Source organism: Scyliorhinus torazame, chromosome 13, assembly GCF_047496885.1.
Source record: "Scyliorhinus torazame isolate Kashiwa2021f chromosome 13, sScyTor2.1, whole genome shotgun sequence".
NCBI classification, from domain to species: Eukaryota; Metazoa; Chordata; class Chondrichthyes; order Carcharhiniformes; family Scyliorhinidae; genus Scyliorhinus; species Scyliorhinus torazame.
Genome location: NC_092719.1, coordinates 106171396 through 106193057, shown reverse-complemented (window position 1 = coordinate 106193057; position 21662 = coordinate 106171396). Strand labels below are relative to the sequence as shown.

At 48.3% G+C, this 21662-nt stretch overlaps 1 protein-coding gene across 2 annotated transcripts in view; it reads right to left on the bottom strand.

The window, feature by feature from the left end:
- The window catches only part of rnf123 (ring finger protein 123), a 718228-nt gene extending 698145 nt beyond the window's left edge, over positions 1-20083 (bottom strand). For both annotated transcript variants that reach the window (XM_072472026.1, XM_072472027.1), the window contains exons 1-2: positions 19933-20083; positions 7094-7178 (exon numbers count right to left, since the gene is read on the bottom strand). In XM_072472026.1, coding sequence (XP_072328127.1) covers positions 7094-7178; positions 19933-20023 — 176 coding nt within the window. In that variant the 5' untranslated portion in view covers positions 20024-20083. The remainder of the gene's footprint in view (positions 1-7093; positions 7179-19932) is intronic.
- Positions 20084-21662: the final 1579 nt, after the last annotated feature.

Sequence of the window (21662 nt, the reverse complement as noted above, 5' to 3'; positions counted from 1 at the left end):
GGAAAGAAGTGATAGTAGTGGCCAGATTGTGGAGGATCCTCTGGAGCAGTGGCAGAGAAGGGAAGGGAGAAGCAAGATGGCGGCTGAGGGAGCCCAGTTGGTATGGGGCCTGGAACAGCAGGAGTTCCTCCGGCGATGTGTGGAGGAGCTCAAGAAGGAGGTGCTGGCGTCGATGCTGCAGGCGATTGAGGGGCTGAAGGAGACGCAAAAGACCCAAGAGATGGAGCTCCGTGGAGTGAAGGCAAAGGTTGCCGAAAATGAGGACGAGATACAGGGCTTTGTGGTGAAGACGGAGACGCACGAGGCGCTACACAAGAGGTGTATGGAGAGATTGGAAGCCCTGGAAAATAGCTCGAGGAGGAAGAACTTAAGGATTTTGGGTCTTCCCGAAGGGGCAGAGGGAGCGGACGTTGGGGCGTACGTGAGCGTGATGCTCCATACCTTAATGGGAGCTGAGGCCCCGACGGGCCCCTTGGAAGTGGAGGGAGCGTACCGGGTCCTCGTGAGAAGACCAAAGGCAGGGGAAACACCGCGAGCAATAGTGGTGAGATTCCACCGCTACAAGGACAGGGAGATGGTCCTGAGATGGGCTAAGACGACACGGAGCAGCAGATGGGAGAACGCGGTGATCCGCGTCTACCAAGATTGGAGTGCGGAGTTGGCGAGAAGGAGGGCGAGTTTCAATCGGGCCAAGGCGGTGCTCCACAGGAAGAAAGTGAAATTCGGAATGTTGCAGCCGGCAAGACTGTGGGTTACACACCAGGGCAAACATCACTACTTCGAGACGGCAGAGGAGGCGTGGACATTCATTCAAGAGGAGAAGTTGGACTAGATTTGGGAAAGGATGCTTGGAATGAAGTAGCGAGGTGTGGCAAGAAATTGTAAATCAGATGGGGGAATTTTTTCCCCTCGAAGGAGGGGGACACGAAGAAATGTGGGCGTCGGTGGGGAAGGGGATGGGGAAGGAGAGAGGGAGCTGCGCCATTAGGGGCGGGGCCGAGAGGGCAGCACGGGCTCTGTTCCCGCGATATGGAAATTGTGGCGGGAAAAGGGGGCGTAGGAACGAGGGGGCCTCACACGCAGGGAGGCTAAGGATAAACGGGGGAAGCCGAGGTCAGCCAGAGTTTGCTGACTCCGGGAAGCAATATGGGGGGTGCAATCAAGCTAGAGCGGGATCTAGCGGGGGGGGGGGGGGGGGGGGGAGGAGAGATTAACTGGGTTCCTGCTGCTAAGGAGAAGGGGGAGCTGTTACGGGATGGGATGGTCGGGACGGGAGGGTGCTGTCTGGCGGACAAGCTGTTGCGTGGGTTCCATGTGTGGAGCTGGTTTAAAAAAGGGGGTGGCTAGTCGACGAGGGGGGGGGGCAAAGAGCCCCCAACCCGGTTGATCACGTGGAACGTGAGAGGGTTGAATGGGCCGATTAAGAGGGCAAGGGTATTTGCGCACCTAAAGAAGCTAAAGGCAGACGTGGTTATGCTTCAGGAGACGCACCTGAAACTGGCCGATCAGGTCAGATTAAGAAAAGGATGGGTGGGACAGGTATTCCACTCGGGCTTGGATGCGAAAAATAGAGGGGTGGCAATACTGGTGGGGAAACGGGTATCGTTTGAGGCGAAGACCATAGTGGCAGACAGTGGGGGTAGGTACGTGATGGTGAGTGGCAGATTGCAAGGTGAAGCGGTGGTGCTGGTGAACGTATATGCCCCGAACTGGGATGATGCGAACTTTATGAAGCGTATGTTGGGGCGCATCCCGGACCTGGAGATGGGAAAGTTGGTAATGGGGGGGGACGGGACTTCAACACTGTGCTGGACCGGTCCAGATCTAGGACCGGGAGGAGGCCGGCAGCGGCCAAGGTGCTTAAGGGCTTTATGGAGCAGATGGGAGGAGTGAATCCCTGGAGATTTACTAGACCGAGGAGTAAAGAGTTTTCCTTCTTCTCCCACATCCATAGAGTGTACTCCCGGATAGATTTCTTTGTCCCGGGAAGGGCGCTGATCCCGAAGATGGCAGGAGCAGAGTACTCGGCTATAGCCATTTCAGATAATGTCCCACATTGGGTAGATTTGGAACTAGGTGAGGAGAAGGAGCAACGCCCACTTTGGAGATTGGACATGGGACTGTTGGCGGATGAGGGGGTATGTGGAAGGGTGAGGGGATGTATTGAAAGATACCTAGAGGTCAATGATGACGGAGAGGTCCAGGTGGGAGTAGTCTGGGAGGCGCTGAAGGCGGTGGTGAGAGGGGAGCTGATTTCCATAAGGGCCCATAAGGGGAAACAAGAGGGTAAAGAAAGGGAGAGACTGATTGGGGAGATTCTGAGGGTGGATAGGCAATATGCGAAGGCTCCGGACGAAGGGCTACACAGGGAAAGATGGAGACTACACACGGACTTTGACTTGTTGACCACGGGTAAGGCGGAGACGCAGTGGAGGAGGGCACAGGGAGTACAGTATGAATACGGAGAGAAGGCGAGCCGACTGCTGGCCCAACAACTTAGGAAGAGGGGGGCGGCGAGAGAGATCGGAGGAGTTAGAGACAAGGAGGGAAGGATGGAACAGAGAGCGGAGAGGGTGAACAGGGTATTTAAGGTATTCTACGAGAGGCTGTATAAGGCCCAACCCCCGGAAGGGAAAGAGGGAATGATGCATTTCCTAGACCAGTTGGAGTTCCCGAAGGTTGAGGAGCAGGAGAGGACAGGACTGGGAGCGCAGATTGAGGTAGAGGTGGTGGTAAAAGGAATCGGGAACATGCAGGCAGGGAAGGCCCCAGGACCAGATGGGTTCCCGGTGGAATTCTACAGGAAATATGTGGGCCTGCTGGCCCCACTCCTGATGAGAACCTTCAATGAGGCTAAGGAAAGGGGGACACTACCCCCAACGAAGTCGGAGGCGACGATATCGCTGATCCTGAAAAGAGACAAAGACCAGCTGCAGTGCGGGTCATACAGGCCCATCTTCCTCCTGAACGTAGATGCCAAGTTATTGGCCAAAGTGATGGCGACAAGGATAGAGGACTGTGTCCCTGGGGTGGTGCATGGTGACCAAACAGTATTTGTTAAAGGGAGGCAATTGAATACCAATATACGGAGGTTGTTGGGGGTGATGATGATGCCCCCACCGGAGGGGGAGGCGGAGATAGTGGTGGCTATGGATGCAGAGAAGGCATTTGATAGAGTGGAGTGCGACTACTTGTGGGAGGTACTGAAGAGATTTGGATTTGGAGAGGGGTTCATTAGATGGGTTCGGCTCCTATACGGGGCCTCGGTGGCAAGTGTGATTACGAACAGGCAACGATCCGATTACATCCGACTATATAGGGGCACAAGACAGGGGTGCCCCCTGTCCCCGTTACTGTTTGCGTTGGCAATTGAGCCATTGGCCATAGCGCTGAGGGGCTCTAGGAAGTGGAGAGGGGTACTTAGAGGAGAGAACATCGGGTGTAATTATATGCGGATGATCTGCTGTTATATGTCGCGGACCCAGTGGAAGGGATGCCTGAGATAATGCAGACACTCAGGGAGTTTGGAGAGTTTTCGGGATACAAACTGAATATGGGGAAGAGTGAACTGGTTGTGATGCACCCCGGGGAACAGGGCAGGGGAATAGACGAGCTGCCGCTGAGGAGGGTAACAAGAGATTGCTGGTAATAAGGGATCCAGGTGGCCAGGGACTGGGGAACCTTGTATAAGCTTAACTTGACACGACTGGTAGTGCAGATGGAGGAGGACTTTAAGAGGTGGGATATGGTGCCCCTGTCATTGGCGGGCAGGGTGCAGGCGGTTAAAATGGTGGTCCTCCCGAGGTTTCTTTTTGTGTTTCAGTGCCTCCCCATACTGATTACAAAGACCTTTTTTTAAGAAGGTGGACAGGAGCATCATGAGCTTTGTGTGGGCCGGAAAGACGCCAAGGGTAAAGAGGGGGTTCCTGCAGCGCAGTAGAGATAGAGGGGGATTGGCACTGCCGAGTCGGAGTGATTATTATTGGGCCGCTAACGTGTCTATGATATGTAAGTGGATGAGGGAAGAAGAAGGAGCGGCGTGGAAAAGGCTGGAGATGGCGTCCTGTAGGGGAACTAGCTTAAAAGCACTGGCAACGGCGCCACTGCCGTTCTCCCCGAAAAGGTACACCACAAACCCAGTGGTAGTGGCGACTCTGTAGATTTGGGGGCAGTGGAGACGGCATAGGGGAGTGACGGGGGCCTCAGTGCGGTCCCCGATAAGGAACAACCACAGGTTCGTCCCGGGAAGGATAGACGGGGGATTTCAATCTTGGCAGCGAGCAGGAATTGCGCAACTGAAGGACTGGTTCTTGGACGGGACGTTCGCGGGTCTGGGAGCACTGACAGAAAAATACGGGTTGCCGCCTGGGAATGCATTTCATCATATGCAAGTGAGGGCATTTGTGAGGCAACAGATGAGGGAATTTCCGCAGCTCCAGGTTCGATCCCGGCTCTGGGTCACTGTCCGTGTGGAGTTTGCACATTCTCCCCGTGTTTACGTGGGGTTTCACCCCCCACAACCCAAAGATGTGCAGGGTAGGTTGACTGGCCACATTAAAAGTGCCCCTTAATTGGAAAAAAATGAATTGGGTACTCTAAATATTTTTTAAAAGCGAAGGTATTGAATATTTTGATTGCTTGAGGACCTGTTATGCAATATGTCTCTCATCAGGCTGTGCCTGCAGGCCAAGGGCGGCAACATAAGTCTAAATTGTTGCTTGAAAACATGCCAATTTTCATCTAGGTTACCTGAGACTTGAAGCTGGTGGTGTTCCTTTAAACCTTCCATCTCTACCTTCACCATTGTTTGTTGCGTTGAGTTGGCCGTAGTTCACCAGGTGGGCAGAAGAATCTTCTCTTTTCGTTCTCCAGCCTATTTCACCTCATTTTCTCTGCCGTTATCTTTAAATGTTCTGCACTCCTGGTATCATGTTGTGTTCTGCATTATGGATGTTGTCATGATGTACACAGAACATCCAGTTGTTAAACACGTGGGGCAGCACGGTAGCATAGTGGTTAGCACAATTGCTTTACAGCTCCAGGGTCCCAGGTTCGATTCCTGGCTTGGGTCACTGTCTGTGTCGAGTCTGCACTAGTTCCTGGTTCTTCGGTACTTTGGGCATCATTGCAGTCGATGGGGATTGATTTGGGAGATTTTCTATTCTTCTGATGCTCATTTGTTGGGGTTAAAGGGCCTTAACCAAGGTTTCTAGATGAGACTCACCTTTCGTGCGACCGCTCAGCTCATGGCCGCCCTTACACCGTGATTTTGCCCTCTGGTCCTAGATGCTCCCAGAAGAGGAAACACCCTCTCAGCATCTACCCTGCCAAGCCCTCTGACAATCCCATAGTCTCACTAAGGTCGCCTCTCATTCTTCGAAACTCAAATGAGTGCAGGCCCAATCTACTCAACCTCTTCTAAGAAAATCCCTCCATACCTGGGATCTTTCGACTGCCTCCAATGCCAGTATATCTTTCCTCAGATAAGGGGATCAAAACTGTTCACAGTATTCCATTTATTTGTTTAGTTGATTTCTACTTGTCACCCAGAATCCACTCAACCTGTATTAAAGGTCAACTTAAATTTGACTGCTGTTAAAACAACGTAAGGAATGAGTGTGGTCTTTCTGGAACACATCTGCATGACTAGGGCTGTGTAAACTGAGCTGTATCATCCAGTTACACTGCCAGACTATTATTAGTGACTCGAATCTTGCAAAGTTAGATGCAGCTACATGAAGGAGAGAGAGAGAGAGAGAGAGAGTTGCTATTACCATCTGTCTGCCACCCAGGACTTTTTCATCCTTGAGCAAGCAGACATGGATGCATTAGCAAGGATCAGACCATAGATCAGGTGCAATGCCTGTTTTTGTCAGCTTGGATCTAGTATGTCCCTTTTGTGGGGACAATGAACTGGATTCAACTTGAATTTGGATTGTTTTTTGAAGCGAGCAGGGAGATGGATTCAGGGTTTGCCCCATCCACACTGCACATGTAATTCTGAGAAAGGAATAATTTGTTTTCAATAATTCACGAGCAAGCTCTCTGTGAGCAAATCACAAAATGTACAAGTATACCAAGTAACAGAAGCTTATACATCCTGTCACCCAGTGTTCTTGAACTCTTCCAGGCAGGAACAGGCTGCTTGCAACTAGAGTAGCAGGTTTGGGGAACGTTGATTTCACTTTGTAACATGATACACTGAATGACATATGGTGTCCTGAAATAAGCTCACACCAAGTGCTCATCGCCACTTGAAGTCAAGTTTCTTACCCAAGTTAAATTGTAACAAGTCTACCTCTACTTGGGCTACAATGACTCCCTGAGACTAACGCACGTTGTTCGCATCCCCCCCCCCTTCCTTGTGCTGACTTACACTGGGGTACAGTTCATGGAGAGCAGTCACCTTCCAGCACGCTGCCCAAGTGACCATACTGCACATACAAGCCAATACAGCAGATATGGTCTGGCTTTCAAGCACCGTCGAACCCTTTCCTGTTTTCACCTTCAATTTATGCACACACTCCTGGAAAACAAACACGCGCAGGAACCCTGGCTAATTGCTCTCATCCCCCAACCTAAAGAAAAAGCCAATTGATGCACCACATCAAATGGTTTCTACCAGCTTTGATCGCACTGTTGCAGCTGTCACTGCAAATCTCGGTTTGTCTCAGTGAATTGCTTCACTGTTTTAATGTTTTCACAGAAAAACGCCTCTGAAATCTGTCCTGTTGAACAAGGTGATCAATTTTAATAAGTTGCAGAAGCATTATTACTATTATATACAGCTCTCTAGTATTCATTTATGCTACGGTATGTACTCACCAATTTTAATGCCAAACTGCATTCCAACACCTTCACTCTAATTAACTCTCCTCATCCTTACAGTAATATAAAAGGTAAGATATGGGGAGCACAATACAAAAAATGGCTGTACCACAGAGTTCAGAGGACATTTTACACTGCCTTCAACAGTCAGTAATTTGGGACAAAAGATCGGAGCCACAAGAGAAGTGGCCAGAACGTGGGTGGTACTATACATATAGATGAAGCCTAGCAAGAGTCGATAGATACACTATATTAAACAGTGTACCTGGACGTAGCAGCCAGTTGTGTGTTCTCAGAGCTGGGGAAGGCATGGTGGAGGTAGTTGCTGAGGAGTTTATCATTCACAAAACCTGCATCAACAAAAGAAATGTGTGGAATCAGGCAGTGTCCTGGATTGTGACAAATGCAGACTTAATAGTTTTGCTATTAAAGTACATGGATATTTAAACACATTCACTTCAGTTGTGTTGTTTGCATGAACTCCTGAATGCAGCTGGTTGAAATGCAGTCATGCATTGTGAACCATTCTCCATTTCTCACCTTCCAGATCTCACACTGTGCTCTCTAAGAAACATAGGAACAGAAGTCGACCCGACCTGCCTGCTCCAACATTCAGCTGGATCAATTCCATTCACCCAGATTTGATCCATAACCCTAGATGCCCTTCCCTAAAAAAGCATCTATTGACCTCTGTGTTCAAAGCTCCAACTGACCCCCAGCATCCACAGTACGTGCGCTTTGACAAAGAATCAGTGGATTCGAAACGTTAGCTCTTTTCTCTCCCTACAGATGCTGCCAGACCTGCTGAATTTTTCCAGCATTTTCTCTTTCATTCGACAGTACTTTGCAGGGTTGAAGAGAGTTCCAGGTTTCCTTTGCATGTAAATGCGCTTCTTTATTTCCCTACAAATTATAAAATCACAGCCAGACCATTTATGGCTTTTGTTCCTTGGTATTTGAATGACATTGCAAATGATATTTTCTGCTTACAGTCCAAGAAGAACATTCTGGCTGCCACACCATTGAGCAATGTTGTGGCTGTATTTGGATGCTGATTCAATGTTTGGTCCCAACACCTCAATCAAACAGCATGTTTTTTCCCTTGTTTGTAATACACCTGAGGAAGGAGCAGTGCTCCGAAAGCTAGTGTTTGAAACAAACATGTTGGACTTTAACCTGGTGTAAGACTTCTTATTGTTTGTAATAGGCAGAGTACAGAATGTATTCAACCAATCTGCACTTGCAAAACCCAAAACAAAAGATCTCCTGCTGGAAGCGATTCTGCAATCGGGCTGTACTCGCTGAACAATCTTGGGTGAGCTAGTAGCTACACTAACCAGTCAAGCTTGTAACATGGTTTACGCATCCATCAAAAGGAATGCATTCAAGCCTTGTGCCTTTTTTGCATTACCCAGAGGCTTGGGGAACCCCATGGCAATGCCTCAGTTAATCAGAATCAACTTGCCAACCAATCAGGACTCTTTTCTCCTATAGTATAAATTGTTGCGATTGTTTGAAATTTGACATTCTTACAGATGTCCTGAGAAGTGAAAGATGAAAAATTTCAGCAACATGTTTATCTTTTCAGCTATATTCAACTTTTGCACTAAGCACTTGTTCGAAAATAAACTTCAGAGTGACGGAGCAAGGGAATGGGACTGACAGGAGTGCTCTACACAGAGCCAATATCAACTTGTGAGTCAAATAGCCTACTCTTGTGACATAATGAACGCAATTGCTGGTATCAGTTCTGAACTTATGTTGATCCCTTCACCATTGTCCTCTTGATGTGTCATTCCCTCACTGTGGGGAGGTGCAGAGAGAGTCACCTTCCTCCAAGGTGCAGCACAGTGGATCAGTGGTTTACATTTCCACCTCACAGTGCCAGGGACCCGGGTTCAATTCCAGCCTTAGGCGTCTGTCTGTGTGAAGTTTGCACTTTCTCCCCAAGTCTGCATGGGTTTCCTCAGGGTGCTCGAGAGATGTCCAAAGATATGCAGATTAGGTGGATTGGCCATGCAAAATTGCACCGTGTGTCCAAAGGTTAGATGAGGTTACGGGAATAGAGCGGGAGAGTGGTCTTTCAGTACATAGAACATTACAGCGCAGTACAGGCCCTTCGGCCCTCGATGTTGCGCTGACCTGTGAAACCACTATAAAGCCCATCTACACTATTCCCTTATCGTCCAGATGTCTATCCAATGACCATTTGAATGCCCTTAGTGTTGGCGAGTCCACTACTGTTGCAGGCAGGGCATTCCACGCCCTTACTACTCTCTGAGTAAAGAACCTACCTCTGACATCTGTCTTATTTATATCTATCTCCCCTCAATTTAAAGCTATGTCCCCTCGTGCTAGACATCACCATCCGAGGAAAAAGGCTCTCACTGTCCACCCTATCCAATCCTCTGATCATCTTGTATGCCTCAGTTAAGTCACCTCTTAACCTTCTTCTCTCTAACGAAAACAGCCTCAAGTCCCTCAGCCTTTCCTCATAAGATCTTCCATCCATACCAGGCAACATTCTGGTAAATCTCCTCTGCATCCTTTCCAATGCTTCCACATCCTTCCTATAATGCGGCGACCAGAATTGCATGCAATACTCCAAATGCGGCCGCACCAGAGTTTTGTACAGCTGCAACATGACCTCATGGCTCCGAAACTCAATCCCTCTACCAATAAAAGCTAACACACCATACGCCTTCTTAACAACCCTCTCAACCTCAGTGGCAACTTTCAGGGATCTATGTACATGGACACGGAGATCTCTCTGCTCATCCACACTGCCAAGAATCTTACCATTAGCCCAGTACTCTGTCTTCCTGTTATTCCTTCCAAAATGAATCACCTCACACTTTTCTGCATTAAACTCCATTTGCCACCTCTCAGCCCAGTGCTGCAGCTTATCTATGTCCCTCTGTAACTTGTAACATCCTTCCGCACTGTCCACAACTCCACCGACTTTAGTGCCATCTGCAAATTTACTCACCCATTCTTCTACGCCCTCCTCCAGGTCATTTATAAAAATGACAAACAGCAGTGGCCCCAAAACAGATCCTTGTGGTACACCACTAGTAACTGGACTCCAGTCTGAACACTTCCCATCAACCACTACCCTGTCTTCTTCCAGCTCGCCAATTTCTGATCCAAACTGCTAAATCTCCCTGAATCCCATGCTTCCATATTTTCTGCAGTACCCTACATGGGGAACCTTATCAAACGCTTTACTGAAATCCATATACACCACATCAACTGCTTTACCCTCATCCACCTGTTTGGTCACCTTCTCAAAGAACTCAATAAGGTTTGTGAGGCATGACCTACCCTTCACAAAACAGTGTTGACTATCTCTAATCAAATTATTCCTTTCCAGATGATTATACATCCTATCTCTTATAAATCTTTCCAAGATTTTGCCCACAACAGAAGTAAGGCTCACTGGTCTATAGTTACCGGGGTTGTCTCTACTCCCCTTCTTGAACAAGGGGACAACATTTGCTATCCTCCAGTCTTCTGGCACTATTCCTGTAGACAAAGATGACTTAAAGATCAAAGCCAAAGGCTCAGCAATCTCCTCCCTAGCTTCCCAGAGAATCCTAGGATAAATCCCATCCGGCCCAGGGGATTTATCGATTTTCACACTTTCCAGAATTGTTAACACCTCCTCCTTATGAACCTCAAGCCCTTCTAGTCTAGTAGCCTGAATCTCAGTATTCTCCTCGACAAAATTGTCTTTTTCCTGTGTGAATACTGACGAAAAAATATTCGTTTAACACCTCTCCTATCTCCTCGGACTCCAAGCACAACTTCCCACTACTGTCCTTGACTGGCCCTACTCTTACCCTAGTCATTCTTTTATTCCTGACATATCTATGGAAAGCTTTAGGGTTATCCTTGATCCTACCTGCCAAAGACTTCTCATGTTCCCTCCTGGCTCTTCTTAGCTCTCTCTTTAGGTCCTTCCTAGCTAACTTGTAACTCTCGAGCGCCCTAACTGAACCTTCATGTCTCATCTTTAGATAATCCTCCTTCTTCCTCTTGACAAGTGTTTCGACTGCCTCAGTAAACCACGGTTCCCTTGCTCGACCACTTCCTCCTTGCCTGACAGGTACATACTTATCAAGGACACGCAGTAGCTGTTCCTTGAACAAGCTCCACATTTCCATTGTGCCATCCCCTGCAGTTTTCCTCTCCATCCGATGCATCCTAAGTCTAGCCTCATCGCATCATAATTGCCTTTCCCTCAGAGGGCCGATGCAGACTTGATGGGCCAAATGGCCTCCTTCTGCACTGCAAAATTCTAAAAAAAAGTGTATGTGCCATAGAAAGAGCTAAGAACATAAGATATTGATTAAATGGAATAGTTTCTTAAAAAAAAGCTCCTTTTTGAAGTTTTCTAGAGACAATGGACCGGCAGGAGAAGGAGAACATTGAACTATGGAGATGTTTGGGGATGTTGGTTCTCTCTGTGCAGCCCCTCCCCCCCCCGGCAATGCTGGGGAGTTTGTTTGTTTTTCTACTGTTTTTGTTATTTTCCCATTTCTCTGGGGGAGGAGGGTTCGGAGGAGAACCTTTTTTCACTCAAGTGTCATTCTGTTTTTTTGCAGGGTTCTCTGGTGAAATGCTGAAGGGTTGTGCTGGGCGAGTGCACCCCTTCTTTTCTGTGGGTTATTCTCCTTTTTCTCTTTCTTTCTTATTGTTATTGTTGTTTGCACCATGGGAGAGTGTGAGCAGGGGGGGTGGAAATCAGCGGCGGGAAGGGTGTTTGGCACCATGAGCAGGGGCTGCCAGGCTAGCTCGTTCACGGGAGCGCAATGGGGGGTGAGCAGGTGATTAGTGTGTTGCAGGGGTGGGATTGTTGTTTTGTTTGGGGGAGGGGGACTGCTGACAGGGGTGGGGCTGTTGAAGTACGATAGGAGGGTGTCGAGGATGGCGGCCATCCAAGGGAGGGCCTGGAGGGTTGTGAGACGCGGGCCCAAGAGGGCGGGGTGAGGGGCCGGGGAGGGTGGTCCCGACCAGACTGATCACATGGAAATGTGAGAGGACTTTGGGCAGGTCATGACATCCTACATGTTCGCGCATTTGAGGAGCTTAAAAGCGGATGTGGCATTATTGCCGGAAACACACCTGAAGTTCGATCAGACCAGGCTAAGGAAAGGGTGGGTAGGTGTCAGGTCTTCTACTCAGGATTAGATATGAAGAAGCATGGGGTGGCCGTCCTAATAAATTAGCGGGTAGCGTTTGAGGTAGGAAATATAGTAGCAGACTCGGGGGATGGGTGACAAATTGGAGGGGATGCCGGTGGTCCCCCAAATGGGGACGATGTTACGATGTTGAATTCATGAGGCGGGTATGAGGTACGAGTGAGTTTGCGCATTCTCCCCGTGTCTGCGTGGATCTCACCCCCCACAACCCAGGTAGGTGGATTGGCCACGCTAAATTAATAATTAATAATCTTTATTGTCACAAGTAGGCTTACATTAACACTGTAATGAAATGACTGTGAAAATCCCCTAGTCACCACATTCAGGTGCCTTTTCGGGTACACAGAGGGAGAATTCAGAATGTTCAATTTACCTAACAGCACGTCCTTCAGGACTTGTGGGAGGAAACCAGAGCACCCGGAGGAAACCCACGTAGACACGAGGAGGACATGCAGACTCCGCACAGACAGTGACCCAAGAGGGAATCAAACCCGGGACCCTGGTGCTGTAAAGCAACAGTGCTAACCACTGTGCTTCCATGCAGCCCCAATTACAGAAATTGATTTGGGATTCAATAAGGGGGCGGCAAGGTGGTTAGCACGGCTTCCTCAATGCCAGGGACACGGGTTCAATTCTAGCCTTGCGTGACTGTGTGGAGTTTGCAGATTCTCCCCACGCCTGCATGGGTTTCCTCCAGGTGTTCTGGTTTCCTCCCACAGAGGTTAGGTGGATTGGCCATGATCAATGCGCAGGGGGACGGGGTCAGGGCCAAGGTAGAGTGCTCTTTCAGAGGGTCGGTGCAGACTTAATCGGGCGAATGGCCTTCTTCTGCAGTGGAGGGATTCTATGAAGTCACTGAATAATTAGAACATATCATCTGTCATGTCTGTAATTCTCCTGGTAACAGTCCATCCCTCCAGCTAGCAACACCAATCAAACAGACATAATCACAGTGCATAGAACAGGAAGGGGGGCCATTCAGCCACTCAAGCTTATTTCTCCATTCAGTGAGAACTTTGTTTAACTACATGCAACCTAACTCCATTTACTGGTCATTGCCCCAATTCCATAACACCTTCACTGAACAAAAATCATCCATCTCAGGTTTCAAATTGATTCAGCAGAAGCCAGTTCCAAACCTCGAATATGTACTGTTTCCTTATATCCCTCCAGAAAGGTCTGACTCATTTTTAAACTATACCCCCTAGACTCCTCAACCAGTGGAAAGACGTTTACTAAAACTACCCTACCTGTTCCCTTTACTATTTATTTTGAAAATTTCAATGAAATCACCCCTTAACCTTATAAATTCCAGAGAATACAAATCTAGATGGTGTAACCTCTCCTCATAATTTAATCGTTTGGAGTCCAGGTATGATTCTGGTAAATGTAAACTATACCTCCTCCAAGGCCAGGTGTGGTCTAGCCAGGGCTTTGAATAGCAGAAGCATGGTTTCCAGCTCCTTGTATTTTAATTTTCTATATATAAACGGTTAACATTTTATTAGTCATTTGACAAAATGTTGCCCTTTCATTTAAAATAAATTTTCATTTGCGTTTTTAAAGGTAAATTTAGAGTACCCAATTCATTTTTTTTTCCAATTAAGGACCAATTTAGTGTGGCCAATCCACCTACCCTGCACATCTTTGGGTTGTGGGGGCGAAACCCAGGCAAACATGGGAAGAATGTGCAAATTCCACAGACAGTGACCCAAGGCCGGGCTCGCACGCGGGACCTCGGCGCCGTGAGGCAGCAGTGCTAACCATGCGTCACCGTGCTGCCTACTATTGCTTTGCAATGTATCACTTCTATCTACACTACATACATTGCCACCTGTGTTTGTGTCATTGGCAAATTAGGATCTGCGCTTTTTGGGCAGCGCGGTAGCACAGTGGTTAACACAGTTGCTTCACAGCTCCAGGGTCCCAGATTAGATTCCCGGCTTGGGTCACTGTCTGTGCGGAGTCTGCACCTTCTGCTAAATTGCCCTTAGCTTCCAAAAAGGTTGGGTTGGGCGGGGTTATTGGTTTACAGGGATAGGGTGGAGGTGTGGGCTTAGGTGCAGACTCGATGGGCCGAATAGCTTCCTTCAGACTGTAAATTCTATGATTCAAAGCGCCAGGGACCCGGGTTGGGTCGTTGTCTGTCGGGAGTCTGCACCTTCTCCGCGTGTCTGCTCGAGTTGCCTCCAGGTGCTCCGGTTTCCTCCCACAAGTCCCGAAAGACGTGCTTGTTAGGTGAATTGGACATTCTGAATTCTCCCTCTGTGTACCCATACAGGCGCCGGAATGTGGTGACCTGGGGATTTTCACAGTAACTTCATTGCAGTGTTAATGTATGCCTATTTGCGACACTACTAAAGATTATTATTCTAAACCATCTAAATCATTATTAAATACAGTGAATAGTTAAGACTCCAACATAGATTCCTGAGAGACACCACGAATCAGATCCTGCCAATTAGAGTACCTGCCCATTATCCCTACTCTCCGACTCCTTCACTCAGCCAATTTTCTAACGAGGTCAATAATGTGCCTTCAACTCCAATATGCTTCAATTTTAGCTAATATTATCAAATGCCATCTGGAAGTCCATATAAAAAATATCCACAGACATTTCCCTCTGCACTAATTTAGTCACCTCTTCAAAAGATTCAATCTGATTCATCACGCACGATCTGTCCATTACAAACTGGAAATGCACATTTAATTACAGACTTTAGTCATTTCTCACCAACAGATGAGCGGCATGCTGACACAGTGGTTAGCACAGCTTGCTCTGCTCACAGCGCCAGGGACCCAGGTTCAATTCCAACCTTGGGTGACTGTCTGTGTGGAGTTTGCACACTCCCTATGTCTGCGTGGGTTTCCTCCCACAGTCCAAAGATGTGCCAGTTTGGTGCATTAGCCATGTGTCCAAAGGTGAGGCAGCGTTACAGGGATAGAGCAGGGGAGTGGGCCTAGGTAGGGAGCTCTTTCATTGGGTCGATGCAGACTCGATGGGCCAAATGGCCTCCTTCTGCACTGTAGGGATTCAATGATTCGCTAACTGGTCTATAATTCCCTGGGTTCCCCCCTCACCTTTCGTAAATAGCAGCATAACACACACCAATTTCGAGACTAAAGAAACAGTTCCCGAACTAAGAGGATTTTGGAAGATTATAATTTGGCCATCTACAATACTCTCATCTACTTCCTTTAAAACCCTGGGATATTTAGAGACAAGGTCAGGCATTAACACCCAACTCCAAAGCTTCAGCAGGACCTGTTGGTTTACCTCTCAACTCTTAGGATTCTAAACACCTGCATCCAATTGGAATTTTAATTTTCTGCAAAAGCCACAGCACCCTTCATGCCAGTGTAAGATAGAAACTGGTGGTGGCTTTGAACAATACTGACAACCCATCCAAGCCGCAAACATTCACTGCCTGGTGACACACAGCAACCTATAACTTACCCTACATGTTATAGGCTTCCAGCTAATATATACATATTAATATCTGGTTCATACAGCTAACTGTACATAAAAATGTATAAAATATATAGAGTCTGTTTATGCAAGCATTTTCTATCCACAAATTCCACTCCATCATGATTTTTTATCTTTAATACTTTTTACATCAACATTTGCTATTGAACATGGCATTGCAATCAGATAAAATGAGAATTGTCTATGTAAACAAGTTCTGATGGCACACTAGTGGTCAGCTGCAACCACAGGAGTCAGAATCATTTATGGGACAGAAGGTGGCCTTTCAGCCCAATGAGTCTATGCTGGCACATTGTGGAGCAATCCAGTCAGTCCCATTATCCGCTCTATCCCTATAGGCCTGCAGGTTCATTTCCTTCAAGTACTTATCCAATTTATTTCTGAAACTATTCATCGTAGACAATGAGTTCCAGATCTTTACCACTTGCTGTGTAAAAAAAGTTCCTCACATTTCCCCCTGCTCCTCTTGCCTCAAACCTTAAATCTATATCCCATATTCCTCTTGACATCAACTAATGGAAGTTCTTCTTCATGTGGTGATCAGGGGATTTTCACAGTAACTTCATTACAGTGTTAATGTAAGCCTACTTGTGACAATAAGGTTATTATTAACCTTATCCAAACCCATCAAGATCCTGTATCTCTCAATCAAACTTCCCCACAATCTCCAAGGAGAGTAGCCCAGCTTCTTCAACCGACCTGGTAGTTAAAGTTCCTAATCTCTGGAAATGTTCAGGTAAATCTCTGCAATCTCTCAAGAACCCTGACATCCTTCCTACTGTGGTGACTACAATTGGATGCAATATTCCACTTGCAGCCGAACCCAAACTTTAGAAAGATTCAGCATAATTTGCCTGTTTAAGTACTCAATACCACTATGAAGATCATGATCTCAGATGTTTACTATCTACTCTTTTAATCTGTCCTGCCACCTTAAAAAGATCTATGCTCCTCAACTGTGATTCTAATCTCCCTTTGTTGGGGTGGGGAGAGGTGAGGATTGAATGTGAAGATTCATTTAATCTAATCCCACATCTACCTGGGAAGAATCAACAAGGCACAGATATGGGATCAAAACTGGATTCTGTTCACACAGAAGGAACCAAGCCAACCAGCACTCTTCCCAGCTCAAGCTGGTGGTGAGAAATACAAGACCTTTCACAACATTCAGACATCCTGAAGCACTATCCAGCCAACCAAGTACTTTTGAAGTGCAATCACTGCTCTGATGTACAGAATGCTGTGGACAATTTGCGCACAGCATGATCTCACAAACAGAAATTTGATCATTACTGGACAATTCCCATAGAATCCCTACAGTGCAGAAGGAGGCCATTCAGTCCCTCGAGTCTGCACTGATCCTCTGAAAGAGCATGCTACCTAGGCCCACTCCCCCGCCCTATCCCCATAATGCAACCTAACCTGCAGATCTTTGGACTGTGGGAGGAAACCGGAGCACCCGGAGGGAACCCACAAAGACACAGTCACCCAAGACCAAAATCTACCTGGGTCCCTGGGGGTGTGAGACAGCAGTGCTAACCAATTTGTTGGAGGGATGATCAATATTGACCAGGACCCCAAGGGGAATACCGCAGTTCTTCATGGAAGAGTATGTTCACTAGTGGGGGCAGGCAGGGCCTCAGTTGGACATCTCAATGGATTGCAGCTGCCACACTACTCTCCCTCAGTCCTGAACTTTCAGCAGCCAGGTTTTCAATCTTTACTGGACACTAGAAAGTGAGCGGTTCTTGGAAGAATATAGGGAAAATTAAGATCTCAGTGCAGCAACAGCACACCTCGAGGTCCTTGTGAAAGATGCCTCATAAGATGGGCAGGAAACAACAGAGAGGATTGACTTCACACACTCAAGTCGAAAAGCTCTGGAAACTCCTGCACCTCCTGGGAGCAGCTGCGCAGCAACTGATGGCTCAGAGTCAGAGCTGACACCGTTGTTTGACAACTCCTAATAAACTCAAAGATACCGGCCAGCAGGGAAAATCAGCAGACACAACAAGCTGCTGCAATCTCTTAAAACTGCCCCAGAGCAGACTTCTCAAGTCCATATACACAGGAGGAAGTGGATAGCAGCCTGACCATGTCAGGCAAAGCAGGAGTCAATGGGATTTACTCAGAATTCCTGAAGAAAATAAGATCACAGGGACATGAAGATGCTAACAAAGCTATTCACCCACATCCACTACAGAGGCACCCATCCAAACATCTGATGCCATTCCAAGATAGTGGTCATTGTAAGCCAGGGAGACCATTTGGCAACCCATTCATCTGCAAACCCAAATCCCAGCTCGCGGTAAAAAACTGGAACTGACACTGAACGTCTCCTACTAAATAGACTCAGTCCCCCACCTTGGCATAAGCAATGCCCCACAACAGGTAGGTTTTTGCATTGGCCACAGCTGCTCCAAGCACGTCCTGACACTGACCACACAAATTAACGCCAGAAAGACCTGAAGACAGGTCTTCATTGACTTGTCCTGTGCCTATGTCACAGTGTGGTGCCCAGGTCATCTGTTGCCTGAAAACCACACTGAAAACTAATTAACTCAATGATCAGCGACCAAATGTTCACCATGGAGATCAAATCAGCCAGCCAAGCACACACAACGTGCTCCCACAGGGATCAGTCCTCGCACAGGCTCTCTCCAACATATATACTGGTGAACATTCTCCCACAAAAATCACAGCTCTTCGCATAAACTGATGGCATGGCCTCTGCTTTCCTTGCTAAAGAGCTGCGGGACATAGAGAAAACACTCACTATTTCAGAAAATGTCTTTCACCAAATGTTGCCAAGACTGTTGTATCAGCCTTCCACCTGAACAACTCAAAGGCCAGGGAAGAACTTCATGTTCAGCCATGAGGCTGAACACTTACCCATGAACCAACACCAAATACCCTTGCATCACTTGCGACCTCATGGTAACAGCACCAGAACGCAGGAGCCAACGTTAAAACAAGCAAATCTCAGACAGAAACTGGCGGGTTCCACCTTGGGTAACAGAGTCAACACACTATGCACTGCTTTGCTTGCCCTGGTCTACCTAACCACTGAGAACTGCTGCTCAACCTGGCTCAGGAGCTACCACACAAACGTGGTAGATATCCATCTCTAGGAAGTTATGTGGTTTATTTCTGGGATGTTGAGACCAACACAGTTTGAGTGGCTGCCTGTGTGAGCATGCATTGAACCTGTCGATGTTCACAGAAAAAACATCCTCCTCCAAGAACACAGCCTATTTCAGTACTAGGACATTGGAGCTCAGCCGGAGTCCCACCGGCACACCCTCAAAGAAACATCCATGCAGTTGCCTGAAATCCCATAGCCCCTACTGGAACACATTGCATACCCTGCAAAACTGATGGCAGTCCACCTCTCAATGACACACCTCCTGATGTCTGCAAAGATCACCAATTGTAACCTGGTAACTGACCCGAGTGAAGACCAGGTTTCAACTTTCCACAGAAAATATGGACGATGCCTGACGACTTGAAGGTGGTCCAGGGGAGACATGACCACTTGCTCCACGCATGCACATGAGAATCAGCTCAAATTGTGACCCTGGCCCTCCAGCTCAGACCTGAATTCCTGCCCTGAGAGATCCATTCCTGGTGTCATTGCAACCACTCACACCATCAGCTGAAGCCATTAAATGGGTTGTTAACCTCAACATCAAATTGTCAGTCCAGATTAGGAGGGATTTGAATGCACGACCTTTGCACACAAGAGAGAACGTTAGCGCTGAGTCAGGGGCTCACACCAATTAGGTTTTGCTAATGCTGAAACACAAACAAAGCTCCCATGAATAGAGGTTTCAATGAGCCAACACTTGTAGAGAATTCCACCAAGCCAGCTGAACGGCAATATCCTAGTACTTTTTAGGAAGAAATCCCCCTTTGCATCCCAGCAGCTTCACAGGACATAGTTATCATCCAGACAGCAGCCACCTGATGGTTTAAATCTCCATTCCTTCAGGTTATTTTTAAACTTTTACAATACAAGGTCTTTTTCTACACAAACTATCAATATTAATGGGGGTGGGATATAATAATAATCTTTATTATTGTCACAAGTAGGCTTGCATTAACACTGCAATGAAGTTACTGTGAATATCCCCTGGTCTCTACACTCCGGCATCTGTTTGGGTACACAGCGGGAGAATTCAGAATGTCCAATTCACCTAACAAGCACGTCTTTCGGGACTTGTGGGAGGAAATCAGAGCACCCGGAGGAAACCCATGCAGGCACGGTGAGAACGTGCAGACCCCCCACAGGACACTGACCTAAGCGTGAATCGAATCGAATCAGGGACTCTGGCGCTGATATCCATACATACATTCCGACAAGCACTCAGATGGATTCAAATTTCTACACTGCCAGTGCTGCAAACATACCTGTGACCTTTGGTTTCTCTGTGTCAGAGGTCAGCCGATAGCTCCTCCTGGAAAAGGACGTGCTGGAACCTTTAGACGTCATTTTCCACATCGGTGTCTCTATAACTTATAAATCTGTGTGTGAAAAAATTTTGCATAGCAACAACTTCATTATTCCCATTCCATGCTTTGAGTTGGGTGCAGTCATCTAATACTGTGTGAGCTGAGAATCAGCAGAAAGCAGAAGTGAAAACATAACACTGAGTGAAACCAAGGAAAATCTGACAGTCAGACCACGGCTGAATTAATTTCTGTGATTGCCTCAGTTTAATTTAGAAGCCATTCCAAGTTCAACTGGAGTGATGGGGGCTCAAGGAGTCCAATTTTTTTGCGAAGTAAGCAGAAAAGTGCAGAATTGCACCAACGTTCTTATCATAGAATTTACAGTGCAGGAGGCCGTTCGGCCCATCGAGTCTGCACCGGCTCTTGGAAAGAGCACCCTACCCAAAGTCAACACCTCCACCCTATCCCCATAACCCAGTAACCCCACCCAACACTAAGGGCAATTTTGGACACTAAGGGCAATTTATCATGGCCAATCCACCTAACCTGCACATCTTTGGACTGTGGGAGGAAACCGGAGCACCCGGAGGAAACCCACGCACACACGGGGAGGACGTGCAGACTCCGCACAGACAGTGACCCAAGCCAGAATCGAACCTGGGACCCTGGAGCTGTGAAGCAATTGTGCTATCCACAAGGCTACCGTGCTGCCCTGGTTCTTGCAAAGCACCAGAAGATGAGCAGAAATGCACAACTGAAAGATCATTTATTTTGGAAGTGGCAAGACTATCAACCTAACAACAACCAGAAGGAGAGATGTAAAAGAGGCCCATGCTGATTATGGCGAGTTAGTACTCAGGAAACAAGGCTCGGCTGTCAGCACTTGACCAAGTAGGTGCGGTCAAGTGGTCAGGGATCAGAGGGACAGAGACAAAACCTCCTGGAGAGGTGGATGAGCTGCAGTCCAATCTGGGAAGCGAGGGGGAAGCATTCACGCTGTGTAATTGGGGGGTAGTGGTAGGAGAGAGGTTAATGGTCAATGGGGTTGGGATTAATGAGTAAGAGTGGACAGCGGCTGCTTGTGTGACATTTGTTCCTGCACTTTTGGGGGTACGAAGCAAAGAGAGGGAGTCAGCATGGGCATGTGCCATTGCTGGAGCTCATAACCGGGTCAGTCAAGGGGCACAATGGGAGGGGGAGGAAATCGGGGAGGGGGGGCAATGCTCTGGGGAGGGGGGGGGGTACAGATGGAGGAGGGGAGGTCTGGGGGGACGGGGAGGGCGGGCGATCTGAGTGGGGGGGCGGACGGTCTGGAGGAGGGGATCGGGGGGGGGGGGGGGAGAGAGAAGATCTGGGGGGGTGAGCGGGCGGTCTGTGGGGGGGGGGGGAGCGGATGGTCTGTGGGGGGGGGGAGCGGATGGTCTGTGGGGGGGGGAGCGGATGGTCTGTGGGGGGGGGAGCGGATGGTCTGTGGGGGGGGGGGGGAGCGGATGGTCTGTGGGGGGGGGGGAGCGGATGGTCTGTGGGGGGGGGGGAGCGGGCGGTCTGTGGGGGGGGGGAGCGGGCGGTCTGTGGGGGGGGAGCGGGCGGTCTGTGGGGGGGAGCGGGCGGTCTGTGGGGGGGAGCGGGCGGTCTGTGGGGGGGAGCGGGCGGTCTGTGGGGGGGAGCGGGCGGTCTGTGGGGGGGAG